This window comes from Leucoraja erinacea, chromosome 23 (assembly GCF_028641065.1).
Source record: "Leucoraja erinacea ecotype New England chromosome 23, Leri_hhj_1, whole genome shotgun sequence".
NCBI classification, from domain to species: domain Eukaryota; kingdom Metazoa; phylum Chordata; class Chondrichthyes; order Rajiformes; family Rajidae; genus Leucoraja; species Leucoraja erinaceus.
In genome coordinates this window covers 25,128,065-25,146,642 of record NC_073399.1, presented here as the reverse complement: position 1 = coordinate 25,146,642, position 18,578 = coordinate 25,128,065, and the positions used below count along the sequence as shown (strand labels likewise).

The window sequence follows — 18,578 nt, the reverse complement described above, 5'->3', positions numbered from 1 at the left end:
TAGAGAATTGGCTTCATGGAAGGAAGCAGAGGGTGATGATGGAAGATTGTTTTTCAGACTGGAAGACTGACTAGTGAAGTGCCTCAGGGATCAGTACTGGGCCCTTTGCTGTTTGTGGTTTATATCAACGATTTGGATGAAGGTAGAAGGTACAGGAGCCTGAAGACTGCAATGACCAGGTTCAGGAATAACTACTTCCCCACAGCCATCAGGCTATTAAACCTGGCTCGGACAAAGCTCTGAACATTAATAACCCAATATCTGTTATTTGCATTTTATCAGTTTATTTATTCATGTGTTTTGTAGTCAATGCCTATGTTCTATTTAAAGCACAAGGCATTGGGGGTTCAGTATTGATGTGGATAGAGAACTGGTTTATACTCTCTAGAATTTAGAAGATTGAGAGGGGATCTTATAGAAACTTACAAAATTCTTAAGGGGTTGGACAGGCTAGATGCAGGAAGATTGTTCCCGATGTTAGGGAAGTCCAGGACAAGGGGTCACAGCTTAAGGATAAAGGGGAAATCCTTTAAAACCGAGATGAGAAGAACTTTTTTCACACAGAGAGTGGTGAATCTCTGGAACTCTCTGCCACAGAGGGTAGTTGAGGCCAGTTCATTGGCTATATTTAAGAGGGAGTTAGATGTGGCCCTTGTGGCTAAGGGGATCAGGGGGTATGGAGAGAAGGCAGGTACGGGATACTGAGTTGGATGATCAGCCATGATCATATTGAATGGCGGTGCAGGCTCGAAGGGCCGAATGGCCTACTCCTGCACCTAATTTCTATGTTCTATGTTTCTGTGTTCTGAAGCAAAGCAAGAATTTCATTGTCCTATGCGGGACACATGACAATAAACTCACTTGAACTTGAATGGCATGATTAGCAAGAGATTGCAGATGTTATGAATATAGGCAGCATTGTAGATGGCCGAGATGGTTAGCAAAGGATCTTGATCAGTTGGGTAAGTGGGCAGAGAAATTGTTTAATGGAGTTAAATACAAATATGTGTGAGGTGTTGCATTTTGGGAATTCAAACCACACAATGAATGTCAGTACCAAAGATTATAGAGGAGCTCCTCTATAATCTTTGGTCAGGACCAAAGATACTACTCTTGGGAATGTTGTAGCGCAGAGGGATTTGGGAGTGGAGTTGCTGCCTCACAGAGCCAGAGGCCTGGGTTCAATCTTGTCTAAGGGTGCTGTCTATGTGGAGTTTTACTTTCTTCCTGTGACCATGTGGGTTTTCCGTGGGTGCACTGGTTTTCTCTCACATTCCAAAGACGTGCAGGTTGGTAGGTTAATTGGCTTCTGTACATTGTCCCTTCTGTGTAGGATATAACCAGTGCACGGGTGATCGTTTGTCAGCGTGGACTCAGTGGGCTGATGATAGGTATGTTTCCACGCTATATCTCTAAACGAAACTACATTTTTGTGCATATATTGCCTTTTCTTTGTTCTATATCGCCGTCTATTTCTCTCGTATCGCTCTCCCGATTGTGTGGGGGTGTCTGCTGCGCGGGGGCTGATGGGATACTGGAGGCCCGGTGGAGGGAAGATGGCGGCGCTAGTGAGGATGCGCCGAGCTTTGCAGTGCGCGTTATTTCCCTTCCAGAAGGTCGTGGAGCCGGTCAGGACGGTGACAAGCACTGGTTAGTACGTAGCTAATACCGACTCTCAATGTTCGTGTTGCGTAGAACACCGAATCGATTAAATAGCGGCGAGGCCAGCTAGGGATCTCCATGGGAACCAGATGTAAGCGCAAACCGACCCTCTTCACTTCCCCAGCCCGTGGCTCCAAGGACAGACACAAAATACTGAAGTAACTCAGCGGGGCGGGCAGGCAGGCAGGCAGGCAGGCAACATCTCGGGAGAGGAGGAATGGTTGACACTTCTTCAGACAGGACCACGTCCAGCATCTCTGCTGCAATCAGGGTAAAGCTCAGCACCATCCTCTGCTGACGCAAAGCTAGCCAGCTCAAACCAAGAACTGATTAAAGGCCATAGACCATTCCCTGTCTGCAAAAATCATGCCTGACCTGATGGATATTTCAAGCACTTAAAATTTGTATTTACACTAAGACCTTGTTATCTGTTGCAGGTCTTCCTGATGTCAGCTGTTCAGTACCTAGAGTATTCATTTATATGGTTATTGTGTATTACTCCACGGCCCTCTCACGAGGTTTCAGGTGTAATTTATCACTAAAGTCGGGGTCTTGAGCAGGGTTGGTGTAGGGGATACCAGTCAGAAACCCTAGGGAGGTTTGTAACTGGAGTGCTTGTACGTTTATACTGGTTTTGACAAGCCAAAGTTTACAGACAAGTTTAGTTTTAATTTAGAGATGCACCACAGAAATAGGCCCTCTGGCCCACTGTGTCTGAGCCCACTGTGTCTGGTCCCATCAATTACCTGTTCTCACGACCTCCATGTTATCCCACTTTTGTATCCACTAAGGGTACATTAGGGTCAATTTACAGAGAACAATTAATCTACAAACTTTCATGTCTTTGGGATGTGGGAGGAAACGTGATGACCCAGAGGAAACCCGCATGTTACAGGTGCAAACCACAGAGATAATACACAGGGTCAGGATTGAAGATAGACACAAAAAGTTGGAGTACCTCTGTGGGCCAGGCAGCATTCTGGAGAAAATGAATAGGTGACGCTTTGGGTCGAGACCCCTCCTCAGACTGAGAGTCACGGGAAAGGGAAATGAGAGATATAGATGTGTCTGTGGGCTCTGGTGTGAAACAGCAACTCTACCATTTGTGCTACTGTACTGCCCATCCATGGAGGAGTTAACCTATTTCATTGCAGCTTTTATGTAATTTCCAATGCTTACTGCTATCCATCTTTTTTGCAATTTGCAGGAAATTCTGCCTTGCTTTGTTGTCAACTAATTTAGAAATCATATTTTGAATGCCTTTATCCAACTTATTTAAAAGATTGTGGCCCCAGCACTGGTCCCTGTGACATTTATTGCACCTTTCGAGCAGAAAGGGCTATTAATATGTTAGCCAAAAAAGTCTTGCATTCATGCAAATCTGTTGTCTCCCATACTATGAGTTTTTATTCTTTACACTAATTACACTAGATTACACTAATCTTTGCTGTGGGCTCTTCTCAAAGACTTGTAATCAATCCATGCATCCATCTGTACATCCAGGGAACATGCATCCATCTGTACATGCAGGGAACATGCATCCATCTGTTCCCTATCGTGTACCACACATGTCATTTTTTCAAAGAGCCCTAATGTTGTCCAAAGATGATTTTCCTATCATGGAACCGTTGGCATTCTCTCATTAATGTGACTTAAAAAGACTCTGAGTGTCGTGCTATAATGTCTTTTCACACTTTCAGTTTAGATCCTGTATAATAGCCTTTAACTTAGTTAAACTCTTGGTGGACATATTAAGTGGTTCAATCAGTCCTGAATTGAGCTTCAGTGTCACATTTGTTTGTTTTGTCCTGCAAGATAGCACTTATTTTCATTTTTGTTATTGTAATTCTCCTCCATGTGCTTACTTTAACACATTGTTCTCAGAAAATTAGCCTCCTGATTTTTAACACATGCAAACTCCACTAGCTGTGATCTGTTGCAGCTCTTATTGGTGAAAGATCTTGAACTCTCATTTTGCACACTCAGTAAAGTAGCAAAACTATATTCTTCGGCACTTAACTGAATGCATTCTGATGAAGCTGGATATTTTGCTAAAGACAGGCCAAATTACTAAAAAAACTTGGTCAAGCTTAATGAATGGCAAAAGGAGGAGCAGATTATGAAGGGGATTCCAGAGCTAGGACAGCAAAGTAGCAGAGACCCAGGTTCAAACCTGACCTTGGCTGCTGTTTGTGGAATTTGCATGTCCTCTTGTGATTGTTGGGTTTCCTCCCACATCCCAAAGACATATGGGTTTTTGGGTTAATCGGCCTCTGTGAATTGTCCCTAGTATGTAAATGGATGAGAAAGTGGGGTAACATAGGATGGACTTGGTGGGTTGAAGGGCCTGTTTCCACGCTGTATCTCTAAACTAAAAACGGCAACTGAGAGCACAAGTTTAGTTTAGTTCAGTTTATTGTAATGTGTACCGAAGTACAGGCAAAAGCTTTTTGGTGCGTGCTATCAAGTCAGCAGAAAGACTGTACATGATTACTATCGAGCCATCCACAGTGCACAGATACTGGAAAAAGTTAATGACATATAGAGCAAAATAAAGCCCAGTAAAGTCTGATAAAAGGTAGTTTTGGAGGGGGGAGGGGGGGGGGGTGGTAAAATAACAGTGACCCTGGGAAAAGGCACACTTTGGTCTGTTGGGACAGATCTCATCACCCCATTGGCCTAATGCTCAAAGTGAGGCTATAGAGCATTAAGTTCATCAGGTAGGAACAAACTATAACAGTGATATCACCTGACTTCATTTTGCAGCCAGTTACAGTATTCAGACCATGCCAAATTCTGCAAGGAACATTGTTCCTTCCTCTCTTTGGTCTAAACTACAATAATTATGTTTTTTATCCTTCTGCTAAGTGAATCCAAGTTGTTTCCATATATCTTAATGTGGTCATGTCTCTCTCAGCTGTGCTATTTAAACGAACAGCTCCACTAGGGCCATTACCCAATGAGGATATTGATGTGACAGACCTGGAGTCTCTGGAGAAATACCGTAGCTATGCACGGTATCTACAGACGGCAGAGAAAAAAAGCAAGCAGCCGTTCTGGTGGCGGACGTATAAACAATATACACAAGAACCCAGTAAGTTGCATAGCCTGATGTGAATTATATTATATAACATGATACAAGTGATATAACTGAGCATGGGGATAGGAGGTTTTGGGGCCTTGACATTTCTTCTCCAACATGTATAGCCTCTATGCTTCTTGTAACATAGAAGATGAACCATATTAAGCCAGTTGATCAAAATGTCCTGTTGTTTGCTGCTCAATTGATAATGTACTCGGGATGCAGTTAAAGAGTCATACAGCGTGGAAACAGGCTCTTCGGCTGATGGGCTGAGGAAAGTTTGATGGAATTTCATACATTGAAGTGCGAGGTATTGCATTTTGGGAAGTCTAACCAAGGCAGGACCTACACAGTGAATGGCAGGGCTCTGGAGAGTTGTAGAGCAGAAGGAGTGCAGGTACACAGTTCCTTGAAAGTGGTGTTACAGGTAGATAGGGTAGTCAAAGAAGGCTTTTGGCACATTGGCCTTCATCAGTCAGAGTATTGAATGTAGACGTTGGGAGGTTATGTTACAGTTGTAGAAGACATTGGTGAGGTCACATTTGGAGTAATGTGATCAGTTTTGGTCACCCTGTTATAGGAAAGATGTAGTAAAGCTAGAAAGAATGCAGCGAAGATTTATGAGGATGTTACCAGGACTCAAGGGCCTGAGCTAGAGGGAGAGGTTGAGCAGGCTACGACATTATTTCCTTGAGCACAGGATGATAAGGGATAGAAACATAGAAATTAGGTGCAGGAGTAGGCCATTCGGCCCTTCGAGCCTGCACCGCCATTCAATATGATCATGGCTGATCATCCAACTCAGTATCCTGTACCTGCCTTCTCTCCATACCCCCTGATCCCCTTAGCCACAAGGGCCGCATCTAACTGCCTCTTAAATATAGCCAATGAACTGGCCTCAACTACCTTCTCTGGCAGGGATAATCTTATAGAGATGTATGAGCTCATGAGAAGAATAGATAGGGCAAATGCACAAAGTACATTACCCAGAGTAGGGGAATCAAGAACTAAATGGCATGGGTTTAAGGTGAGGGGGGAAAGATAGGAAGCCGAGGGGCAACTTTTTACATAAAGGTTGGTGGTTATATGGAATGAGTAGTTGAGGCGGGTACAATTGCAATGTTTTATAAAAACATTTGGACTGGTACGTGGATAGGATATGTTTGGAGGGATATGTGCCAAATAGACAGGTGGGACTCGTGTAGATGGGGCATGTTGGTCTGTGTGGCAAGTTGGGCCAAAGGGCCTGTTTCCGTTTTGTTTGACTATGCCGAAAACAGAATTTGTTCGACAAAAAATGTAATTAAGGCAAGTTATGGTGCTTTTTTAAATAGTCAAGTCAAGTCAAGTCAAGTTAAGTTTATTTGTCACATACACATACGAGATGTGCAGTGAAATGAAAGTGGCAATGCTCGCGGAACAACAAAACAACCAAACAAATTATAAACACAATCATAACACACATATTATTTTACATAATAAATAATAGAAGGAAAAACGTTCTGTACAGTTAGTCCCTGGTGAGAAAGGCGTTTACAGTCCGAATTGCCTCTGGGAAGAAACTCCTTCTCAACCTCTCCGTTCTCACTGCGTGGCAACGGAGGCGTTTGCCTGACCGTAGCGGCTGGAACAGTCCGTTGCAGGGGTGGAAGAGGTCTCTCATGATTTTGTTTGCTCTGGAGTTGCACCTCCTGTTGTATAGTTCCTGCAGGGGGGGTGAGTGAAGTTCCCATAGTGCGTTCGGCCGAACGCACTACTCTCTGCAGAGCCTTCTTGTCCTTGGCAGAGCAATTCCCGAACCAGATGGTAATGTTCCCGGACAAGATGCTTTCCACCGCCGCTGCGTAGAAGCACTGGAGGATCCTCGGAGACACTCTGAATTTCCTCAATTGCCTGAGGTGGTAAAGGCGCTGCCTTGCCTTACTCACCAGTGCTGAGGCGTGTGATGACCATGTCATATCCTCAGAGATGTGGACTCCCAGATATTTAAAACAGTTCACCCTATCCACAGGATCCCCATTTATACTCAATGGAGTGTACGTCCTCGGATGATGTGCCCTCCTAAAGTCCATGATCAGCTCCTTCGTTTTTTTGATGTTCAAGAGGAGGCTGTTCTCCTGGCACCAGAGTGCTAGATCAGCCACCTCCTCCCGGTAGGCCCTCTCATCATTGTCTGAGATCAGGCCCACCACCACAGTGTCATCAGCAAACTTAATTATTGAATTGGAGTTGAACCTAGCCACACAGTCATGTGTGTACAGGGAGTACAATAGGGGGCTGAGGACGCAACCCTGGGGCGATCCTGTGCTCAGGGTGAGGGACTTCGATGTATTCCCTCCCATCTTGACTACCTGGGGCCTGGCGGTGAGAAAGTCCAGGACCCAGGCACACAGGGAGGTGTTGAGCCCCAATTCCAGTAGCTTCCCGGCCAGTCTGGTGGGGACTATCGTGTTGAAGGCTGAACTGTAGTCTATGAACAGCATCCTCACGTAGCCCCCCTTCTGGCTGTCCAGATGGGAGAGAGCGGTGTGCAAGACCTGGGAGACCGCATCGTCCGTGGACCTGTTCGGACGGTATGCAAACTGCAACGGGTCCATGTTCCGAGGGAGGAAGGCGCAGATGTGATTCTTCACCAGCCTCTCAAAGCATTTCATGACTACCGAGGTAAGGGCCACCGGACGGTAGTCATTCAGGCAGGCTGGGGAGGCATTTTTTGGTACCGGTACAATGATGGATTTTTTGAAGCAGGCAGGGACCACGGACTTGTCCAGGGAGAGGTTGAATAATGTAGTGAGCACTGGAGCTAGCTGCGTAGCACAGGACTTGAGTACTCGCCCCGAGATGCCATCGGGGCCTGCAGCTTTTCTTGTGTTCACCCGTGTCAGTGCCCTCCTCACGTCGTGCTCGGACAGCGAGAATGTGTGCATATTCCTCCCGGAAAAAAAAAAAAAAAAAAAAAAAAATGGCGCGGCCCTGTCCAGTCGCTGTTGTGGCAGCTCCGCGAAAATTGTGTGTGTTTTTAACTTTTATGTTCCTTTTTAACTTATTTCTAAGTTCTAACTCCCTAGTACTAACAAAGTATGACAGGGAAACCCTCTTAAATCTAAACTCCAGGGCAAACGGAGACTTTTTAAACTCTTTACTCACTGATCCAGCATGGCCAGCAGAGATCAGCAGAAGCTGCTGCAACAACAAAGGGAGCTCGGCTGCAAGGAAATAGCATTTGACCTATGCTCTATCGTTCTTGGCAATTTATGATGGTGTAGGTCAAGAAGTGCTTTACTCTGTATTTCACCTGGAATGTAGCTGGGTTGTGAAATTGGGAAGTGGGTTACTAAATTTATCAACAGTGTCTCTTGTGTAGCCATTCTCTTTCTTAAAATCTCTGTTCTTTCTCGCCTTTGTGGGGATTATCTCATCGACTCTGACAACTCTATATGTGCGATTATACATACAATACGCTAAGTGGATTTTTGTTGTTGTTTACATATTTGCTTGATAAATTGTCTCTGTTAGGGATATTTTTGATTTATTAAATTCAAGTGCCTCACAGCCGTTCAGGGTAATAATATGATTACATAAGATTATTATGGGAAGCAACGGAGGTGTTTGGTAATCCCTTTCAGGATTTTCCATTTAATTCTTTACAGCTCCAGAGAAAATTGATATTGGTCTCCCTCATTTTAGAACGTCAAGGAGGAAGGAACTGAAGGAACGCAGGCAAATCCTCAAGGCAAATCGCAACAACAACGACCTTGAGAGGGCATCACGGCACCGAACATGTAAGTCAGGATTTTTACCAACTGTCGGGTATGGCCGTGGAACACTGAGATGACCTTCTTATATCTGTTCAAGTAGGATTGTGCGGATTGCAATACTATCCAAACATTAAATTGTGTGCCTATCAGAACCAAATACGCTGCCCCTTCTAATGAAATACAATGTTAACTGAAGGGTGGATAAACTAGTATTTGGTATGCTCCAGGAATTTGATAACTAAAATCTTCTGGCTGATCAACAAATAATGGTGATAAAACTCAAGCCAACATCATGATTTTGTGTAAAATTAAACAAATGGAGCTTTGTGTACAATTGGGTTTCTATATCCCGTGCTTAACTCCCACCTCTTCCTCAAGCAAAAAATGGCCCTTTCCTCTTTTTTTTCCAGACAAATCCTTAAATCATGTCACTTTGCTCCCTTCACTAAGATTGAGATCAATGTTAAATAATCTCATGTCAAATTGAGTGTATTGTCACATGCACAAGTACGATGAGGTATAGACCCATTGAAAATCATGGTTGCCCACCGTACTTTCCAGTACTGAAGTTCCCCAGTTTCTCTCCTATCCCTGACTTTTAAATTCATTCTTCTGAGACCCATTAGCTGCTCCTGAATCTCATCCATACTATACAGATGGCCACCCAAGCTGCGGTCGGCTGCATGTAACTGCAACTGCCCTTGAAAGCCACGTTGACTTTTTGAGCTTAATGTTGGCGGTTTAGAGGATAGAGATAATAGGGGAGGGGCGATATTTGATTAGTTCTGTCCAAGAAGTTTCGATGTTGTGCCCTTAATTATTCACTATTTATTAATGATTTGGATAGGACCGCACACTACATTGGCAAATTTGGCAATGATGCAAACTTGTGTCAATTTTAGGCTGTGTAGATTGAAGTATGAAATGATGAAGAGATAATGGGATAAATAAGTTGTAAAATTGATGTTTGGATTTAATTAGGCTCAGTCTTGTAATACAATTTGGATTTGAGAATATGAACAGAACGTTTTATTTGATGAAAATCTAAATACCATGGAGAGCTAGAGAGCCTAAAAGTTCATAGATCATTAAAATATTATGGCTCAGTACAATAAATTGTCAGGATGGATGTGTGGAGCTGGATCACAGACCAACTGTGATCTCATTGAATGACAGAACATGCTTAATTTGTCTTCCCTCTTCCTGTGTTAAGCTGAGTTTCTATTCTTGCAGTATTGATTCCACTGGATGAAGTAAAAGCTGAATGGGAGAAAACAAATGGGCCTTACAATTTAAGAACTATTGGTGAACACTATGGAATTTATAGAGACCTGTTTAATGGAGCAACCTTCATTCCACGTGTAAGGCTGCGTGTTCAATATGACTGTGAGGACTATGCTACGCCAGTGTATCGTGGAAATGTGGTCACTCCCACAGAGGTAATGGCTGCAGATACAGTCCATACAAACATAACATATGCCATGTGAATACTGAACAGATGACCATTCCCTTCTCGTGGTAACTTAATTGCTCTTTAAACTCAACTGATTTTTAACTTGGCCATTAGTTTAAATTAAACAACTGAAAAGCTCAACAGAGTAGCTCAAAAAATCATGCAACATAGAATAAAAGTTAGAATAAAATTAAGTTACTTGGTTAAGTTAAATTCATTTTCTCAAAATATTTGGTTGAAGAATTGTGCTGAAGAACACATTTGACTGCGGCACAGTGGTTCAGCTGTAGAGTTGTTACATTTGGAAAATCATGTACAGATTTTATTTAATTAGAGTTTAGCGATACAGAATGAAAACAGGCCCTTCGGCAGACCATGGCCATGCTGACCATTGATCACCCTTTCACACTAGTTCGATGTTATCCCACGTTCTCATCCATTCCCTACACACCTGGGGCAATTTACATATTTTGGATGTGGGAGAAAACTGCAGCACCTGGAGAAAGCCCATGCGGTCACAGGGAGAATGTGCAAACTACATGCAGATAGCACCCGAGGGCAGGATTGAATCCAGGTCTCTGGTGCTGTGAAGCAGTAGCTCTACCAGCTGCACCACTGCATTTAGAGAAAGTCTGAGCAAAGTATGTACACTATATTGATTAATATAATGAAGAGTCTGTCCTAAGAGATTGGTAGGAGGGTGTATTATCACTAGAAGAATAACATCTTGGTGAAATTTACAAGATTCTGAAAATGATTGAGTTGTTGTCCCTGGCTGGAGAGGTTACAATTTGAGAGCATAGTCTGAATAAAAAGACAAAAATAATAAGAGGTATATTCACTTAGAGTAGTGAATCTTTCTACCCATACTGTTTCATTAATGAAAATTGTATGGTATTTTCTCCAGAGATGCTATCTGACTCGCTGAGTTACTCGAGCACTATGTGAATGTTTTTGGAAACCAGCATCTTCAGATCTTTGTGTGTCTAGTATTTTCTACCCATTCATGTTTTGAGTTATGGAATTGCATTTCATTTATTAGTCCTGATTATTTGCTAATTCTACATTCCATCAATCTTCTTTTGTCTTTCCCAGGCTGCAGAGGTGCCCAATGTGTCATTTGAGGCAGAAGATAGCTCTCTGTGGACACTGCTGTTTACCAATCCAGGTCTGCACTTCTTGGAATTGGAGTACACTCAAAATTCAAAAGTGATCAAAATATAACCACAGTGCATGTAATGGGTAGGGGGAAAGGTCATTTCCTGAAGTTCATTTTATTTACATCAATTACAGTTTTTTTTTTTCTCTGGCTGTTGTAGCTCAAAAGGTAGCCACAACAGTGATGATATACAGCAGGGACTATAACTTCCTCCTGGTGAACTGCATTGCTTGGGATCATGGAGTCATATCCTTTGCAGACAGTCAAGGTCTTCCATGTCCCAGAGAACTGTAATTCTAGTGTCATAAAATGATAGATCTGTATTTATCAGTACTATGCAACAGTACAATGCCGTGTTAAATCTGTAACTAGCCACTGTACATAGGGACAAACCTAAACTGAACTTCATTGCTATAGTGACAGACCAGTTTTCATTATGAATGTTATGTACTGAAGTGTGTGAACTGTGAAACAGAATGTTCTGTTCGGACACGACTCAAATTTGTCATGGCTAAATTATATTTCTGAAATTCTTTTGCTGTGTTTTTCCTGATCCTCTTAATATGATATTGTCTCTTGGATGTCATGTTTTATTGGTGACTAAAGATGATCATATGTTGTGGGACCATAATTTCAAATACCCACCCTCAAGGTGGGTGTTGGGGTTGAGAGACAGAGACATTTAGATGGAGAGATATTGGGGCGCTGAGAGTAGATACATGGGGTGGTGGTTGAGTGGCTTGATATTGGTGGGTTGGCATTTGAGAAGAGGGTGGGGAGTCGGAGTGTTGGGAGAGAGGAAGGGGGCTGGAGGCTAAGAATGTGGATAGTGTAGATAGGGAAGGAGCATCCTAGTACAGATTGGAGCAGTTCCACAGGGGCTGGGACCAATTTTTCATTCCACTTTGTGTTTGCGGGTCCTGAATGATGTATTGTATATACTCAAACTTAGGATAGGGAGATGCAAGGCCATGGATTGATTTGATCATGATAATTTTACAGTAGTTTCACATTATAAAAGTAATACTTTTTTATTAGACCTTTCATGAAAATTATTATCTTGTTCAACAATTAATACTTTCCTTAATTTTTGTAATGTTAATTGAATAATTAAGCACAGTTTTTAAAATAATGATAACCCTTTTTTTAGTTGCTGTGATGTCTTTTATATTTCAGATGGACACCTCGGAAACAATGAATCAGAGTATGTCCATTGGTTGGTGTGAGTATTAGCGCTAACAGCTAGATTTTTTTTGCTCTCCAGGTCGAATACTATTTAACAAAATAACAGGAAATAACTTCCCTTTGCCTGGAACACAAAGTGCTGCAGTAACTCAGCAGGTCTGGGAGCATCTCCGGAGCACACCGATAGACAACGTTTCAGGTTGGGACCCTTCTTCAGACCTGAATCATCGCTTATCCACATCCCCCAGAGATACTGCCCGGCTCACCGAGATACTCCAACACTTTGTCTTCTATGCAATATTCCAGCATCTGCAATTCCTGGTCTACTTCCATCTGCCTAATCTTAACTAGTTGCCATATTGATGCTGTAAATTATATATTAATGCAGAAACCTTAAATCTTAAGGATTGGCATAAGCAAGATATGATGTATAGTACCTCAATCGTTGGGATTAGGTGCTGCTGACTGAAAAATAGTATCATTATTATGTATTATCATATCCAGCTTCTACTTTGTACATGAACAGTCATCCAGAACACTGTTGCCCATATCTTGACGTGCACTGATTCCTGGTGACTTAACTTTTATTATGCTGTCTCTTGGATTGACCACCATCAAAAACCACCATCTCCGATTTTAAAATCCCCATGTCTTCATGACATTAGATTACAATTCTCTGGGTCTCTGAGATCCCCAATTCCTACGTTGTTCCCGAGTACACCTGTGAGTTTTTGGCCTTCCTTATCTCTGCAGTCTCCTCCACCCATCCAAGATATCTATGCTTCCTCAGCTTTAATTGTTCCACAGTCAGCAGACACACTTTAAATTGGGAAGACCATAAGCTCCACAATGACTTTGCTTCATCTCTCCTAATCTTTGCTTTTCTTAGGCCAAAGGGTTTTCCTAAAGTCAATCCCTGACCAAGCATTTGCTCATATGCACATATCTCTAGCTCTCTCCATAATGGTGCCTTTTAAACATTTTGTTGTAAAACACGGTATGTGTAACAATAATAAATCTAAACCTAGATCTATGTGAAGTGTTGCATTTTGCAAGTCAAAGACAGAACTTTTACAGTGAACGGTGGGGCTCTGGGCGGTGTTATAAAGCGGAGGAATCCAGGAGTTCAGATACATTCTCTGAACAACTGAAAGGGGCATCACATGGTGTTAAAGAAGGCATTTGGTACATTGACCTTCATCAGTTAGGATACTGAATACAGAAGTTGGGACGTTATGTTACAGTTGTACAAGACATTGGCAAGACCATATTTGGTACTGTGTTCATCCTGCTATATGTAAAATGTCATTAAGCTGGAAAGTGCAAAGTAAATTTATGATTATGTTGCCAAGACTCAAGGGCCTAAGCTATAGGGAAACATTTGGAAAACTAGCACTTTATTCTTGGAGTGCAGAAGGCTGAGAGATGATCTTATAAAGGTGAATTAAATCATAAGAGAGATAGATAAAGTGAAGCTACAGACCCGTTACACAGAATAGGAGAATCAAGAACCAAAGAATATAGGTTTAAGACGAGGGGCAAGCCTTAAAAAGGAACCTGAGAAGCACCATTATCACTCAAGAGAGTGGTAGGCTTATGGAACCTTCTGCCAGAGGATGTAGTTAAGACAGGTACTACAACAGCATTTAAAACACACTTGGATAAATCCATGGATATGAAAGAGTTACAGGGATATGGGCCAAACAGGAAATGGAACTAGTTTATTTGAGGCACCTTGGTTGGCATGGACGATTTGGGCTGAAGGGCCTGTTTCCATGGTCTGACTTTGACGCTTTAATTCAATTTATAATTTTCTTAAAGCCCCACTGTTCCAAATGTTTGCAGCTTTTTGTGTTAAAGGTTTAAGTATATTGTCCTGTTCTGTAAGTGGCAAGTCTGGCAAATTAAAAAAAAACTGATTCAGTTTATGTCATATTTTTGTTATGCAGTGGTAATATTCCTGGAAATGCTATATCGAAAGGAGAGCAAGTTTGCCACTACTTCCCCCCATTTCCTGCTAAAGGCACCGGATATCATCGATGCATCTTCATTCTCTTTAAACAAGATAAAACAATTAATTTCGAAGAAGACTCCAGACCAAACCCTTGGTAAGAGGGAACAAAGTTCAAATATAACGTCAGTGACTGAGACTTGAGCCAACATAATGCAGAGAGAATGCATTTACCATGTGATGTCTTTTGAAGTCTAGGTGAGATGGACAGTGCTGAGCATAGTTAATGGAAAAAAGTTTTCTGCTGAGTTTTTTCATGATGAAGTATTCAAGTTTCTGTACTTACCCATTTAGTGCATCTGATTAAAACAGAACGTATTCTGATAGAAAAGATAGATTAGATTCATAAAGATTTAAAGTTAAATTGCATGGAAACAAGCCCTTTGCTTCAACATACACGATGGTCATGATGATTATCAATGCTAATCCCATTTGCTTCCATTTTCTCCATTTTCCTCCACACCTTCCCTACCCATACCAAATGTATTTTAAACAATGTAATTGTATCCTGCTCTGCCATTTTCTCTGGCAGCTCATTCCATATACTTACCATCCTCGGTGAAAAACTTGCTCCTCAGACCACTCAGAATCATTCTCTCATTAAACCTTTGCCCGCTGGTTTTATAATCTCCTACTCTCGCAGAAAAGGCTGTATGTTTATCCTATCTATGTAGCGGATAAATTTATAAACCTCTATAAGGTCATCCTTCAACCCTCTTGACTCTAGGGTAACCAGTTCCAGTCTATCTAGTCTCTCCTTATAACTCAAGCCCTCCAGTCCAAGCAATATTCGTTCCTTTAGTTTACTTTAGAGACACAGCGCAGAAACAGGCCCTTTGGCCCACCGAGTCTGCACAAACCTGCGATCCCTGTACACTAGCACTATCCTGCACACGACAGACAATTTACAATTTTATTGAAGCCAATTAACTTACAAACCTGTACGTCTGAAGTGGGGGAAGAAACGAGCACCTGGAGAAAACCCATGTGATTGCCCTCATCAGCAACAACGATGAGTCGGCCTACAGGGAGGAGGTCCAGCACTTAGCAGCATGGTGCGCTGACAACAACCTGGCCCTTAACTCCAAGAAAACCAAGGAGCTCATTGTAGGCTTCAGGAAGTCCAGAGGCGGCACGCATACCCCCATCCACATTAACGGGACGGAGGTGGAACGTGTTTCTAGCTTCAGGTTCCTGGGAGTCAACATCTCCGATGACCTCTCTTGGACCCACAATACCTCAACTCTGATCAAGAAGGCTCACCAGCGTCTCTTCTTCCTGAGGAGACTGAAGAAGGTCCATCTGTCTCCTCAGATCCTGGTGAACTGCTACCGCTGCACCATCGAGAGCATCCTTACTAACTGCATCACAGTATGGTATGGCAATTGCTCTGTCTCCGACCGGAAGGCATTGCAGAGGGTGGTGAAAATTGCCCAGCGCATCACCGGTTCCTCGCTCCCCTCCATTGAGTCTGTCCAAAACAAGCGTTGTCTGCGGAGGGCGCTCAGCATTGCCAAGGACTGCTCTCACCCCAACCATGGACTGTTTACCCTCCTACAATCCGGGAGGCGCTACAGGTCTCTCCGTTGTCGAACCAGCAGGTCGAGGAACAGCTTCTTCCCGGCGGCTGTCACTCTACTCAACAACGTACCTCGGTGACTGCCAATCACCCCCCCCCCCCCGGACACTTATTATTATTTATTCAAATCAGTTGCTATGTCGCTCTTCCAGGGAGATGCTAAATGCATTTTGTTGTCTCTGTACTGGAAACTGACAATGACAATGACAATTAAAATTGAATCTGAATCTGAACCTGGTCACAGGGAAGACGTACAACCTTTGCACAGGCAGAACCTATAGTCAGGATCAAGCCGGGTCTGCAGGAGGAGCATTGTACCAATCTACCTGCCATCACCACTGATCCAAGAAAGAAAAAAAAATCACAACTCACACACAAGAGCAAACTTTACCTTATCCTCCTACCTGATTCTGTATTAGCCTCCTTGCCTCGCCCTCCGCTCCACAGACTCTTGAGCCAAAGATTCTCACTTGTCTTAACACAACACTTGACTCTTGAGCCAAACACTCACACGCCCTCAACACAGCACTTCACCGCGATACATCCTCTCTCCCAATAGGTCACTAGACCTGCCTCCTTTTTATTAGCTGCTCAATTAGCCGATTTGAGTGCTCCAACCCAATCATCGGGCCAGCTTTTCAAGGCTCCTGATCTGCTACGAGCTGAAATTTACCTGCCCAATCCTGCTCACGGACTTTTCAAACCTCCCGCTCAACTCCGACCTGAAATTGATTCAGTGAAAGAATTATGTTTTGCATGCTATCCAGGCAAGTCATACCATACACGAGTATAATCAAACCATGCACGTTAACAGGTAGTGCAAAAAGAGAAAGGAAACCATGCAGAATATAGTGTTACATCTGCAGTGAAAGTGCAGATTTTAAAACAAAGTGCACAGGCTGCAACAAGGTAGACTGGGTGATCAGAATGATTGTATTATTGACCAAACTGATATCTGAAATGTGCATATCTTATGCTCCACTTCCTATATATTACTTTGCAGTCTCAGCCTGAAAATGCGAACCTTTAAAACCTTTGACTTCTACAAGAAGCATCAGGATCTGTTGACTCCAGCCGGGGTGGCTTTCTTCCAGAGTTGCTGGGACGAGTCTGTTACGCATATCTTCCACAATCTTCTTGGTAAGCTCTGTATATTCTCCCTTGTTTATCTAGTTTAGTTTGGTTTGAAATACAATGTGTCCTACACCCGAGGGACACTTTACAGAAACCAATTAATCTACAAACCTGCATGTCTTTGGAATGTGGTTTTAGTCTTAAGAGATATAGCATGGAAGCAGGCTCTTCGGCCCACTGAGTCGACCAGCGATCATCTGTACACTAGTTCTAATCTATACAGTAGGGACAATTTACAAACGTCAATTAAGCTACAAAGCTGCACATCTTTGGAATGTGGGAGGAAACCAGAGAAAATTCAGTCACAGGGAGATGTGGAGTTATGAGCTGTGCCCAAGTATACCAAAGGACAAAATGAGAAAATAAGGAACAATTAAATGGGGATGCGGGCATAATGATGCTTATTAATGGACCAGACTAGAGATTCAATCCATGGGAACCAAAGATTGGGACTTTAGAGTTGTTAGAATATTTAAAGAGACAAAGAGTGCCAATTTAAAGTTTTGCTCACTGGAATTAAAATGGAGATAAGGTAAATTTGGAAGTAGTGTTTAGAGGGATACCAAACCTGCATTATTTAAAGCCTAAAAATTACCGAAGGAAAGGCTGGGGGATTTTAAGCTTCTGGTTTCCGATGATGGCAGAGAGTGAACCATATTAGAGTTTTATCTACAAAACAGTGAAGAGAAAGTGTGTGCAGTGAAAGGAAAAATCAGAGCAAAAAGTTGGGAGGACAAGTAACCATAGCTGTATGGATGAAATAGAAGTTTATTTTAATGGTAGATTGGTGACCATCAAAGAGGCTTCTACTTGATGGTAGCTTATGAGTGTTATAGAGATCCTTCAAAAACCTCACTGGGTTTGGGAGCATTATAGGTCTTGGAGGCAGCAATCTATGGAAGTTACTAATGTGTGAGGGTGGGGTGGAATATGCTCAATAATTAAAGAAGAACCTGAGCCTCTTAGTGTTAGCTCTAAGTATGGAGGCGATACAACTCAATAAACATTTGACTGCCGATAGACCTGACCACGGAAAGAATTGCAACTTGTGTATTAGAAGTTCATGAGATATGGAAAATTGTGAGAATTCAAAGGATCGGAAGTACCAGTGTTGGATAAAGGGAGAGAGGAGTTGGTGAGGTAGACAAACAATAATTTCCTTGTGTTCCTTAACAGATATGAAGGAGCCAATATTTGAATATGAGTTCCCACCAACTTACCATCCGCCTCAGAAAAAATACCCACATGGGCAACCCCTCCGATACTTGGACCGATACAGAGACAGCCACGAACCCACCTACGGCATATACTGATCCCGCAACAGCTTTTCAAAGGTCCTAGGTCTTCAATTACAGTTGTAGCTGACTGTCAGAGGCTGGTTCATCAAAACTCAATTACACATGATCAATTTCTGTGTTCAGGGAACATAAATAAATATTTTTCTAACATGTTAGTATTCTTAAGAAACATTGAGAATATGGACAAATAATTTATTTTCAGTGGAATTTCTGATTGGAATTACAAGCCAAGGACGGGGTCGTTTTGAAAATGATTA

The 18,578-nt window shown here is 42.5% G+C and overlaps 1 protein-coding gene across 1 annotated transcript; it reads left to right on the top strand.

Moving 5' to 3' along the window:
- Window positions 1-1,498: 1,498 nt before the first annotated feature.
- Window positions 1,499-18,473, top strand: mrpl38 (mitochondrial ribosomal protein L38). The gene is made up of 9 exons (XM_055654131.1): window positions 1,499-1,650; window positions 4,580-4,756; window positions 8,395-8,526; window positions 9,736-9,941; window positions 11,051-11,123; window positions 12,291-12,336; window positions 14,249-14,407; window positions 16,893-17,029; window positions 18,200-18,473. Exons 1-9 carry the CDS (start codon window positions 1,527-1,529, stop codon window positions 18,334-18,336), a joined length of 1,191 nt encoding a protein of 396 aa, XP_055510106.1. The 5' UTR covers window positions 1,499-1,526; the 3' UTR covers window positions 18,337-18,473.
- Window positions 18,474-18,578: the final 105 nt, after the last annotated feature.

Coding starts and splice junctions, on each gene's coding strand:
- mrpl38 (XM_055654131.1), top strand. CDS start 1,527: ATGGGATACTGGAGGCCCGGTGGAGGGAAGATGGCGGCGCTAGTGAGG. Junction 8,527..9,735: donor GGCATCACGGCACCGAACAT/GTAAGTCAGGAT, acceptor CTATTCTTGCAG/TATTGATTCCACTGGATGAA. Junction 9,942..11,050: donor ATGTGGTCACTCCCACAGAG/GTAATGGCTGCA, acceptor TGTCTTTCCCAG/GCTGCAGAGGTGCCCAATGT.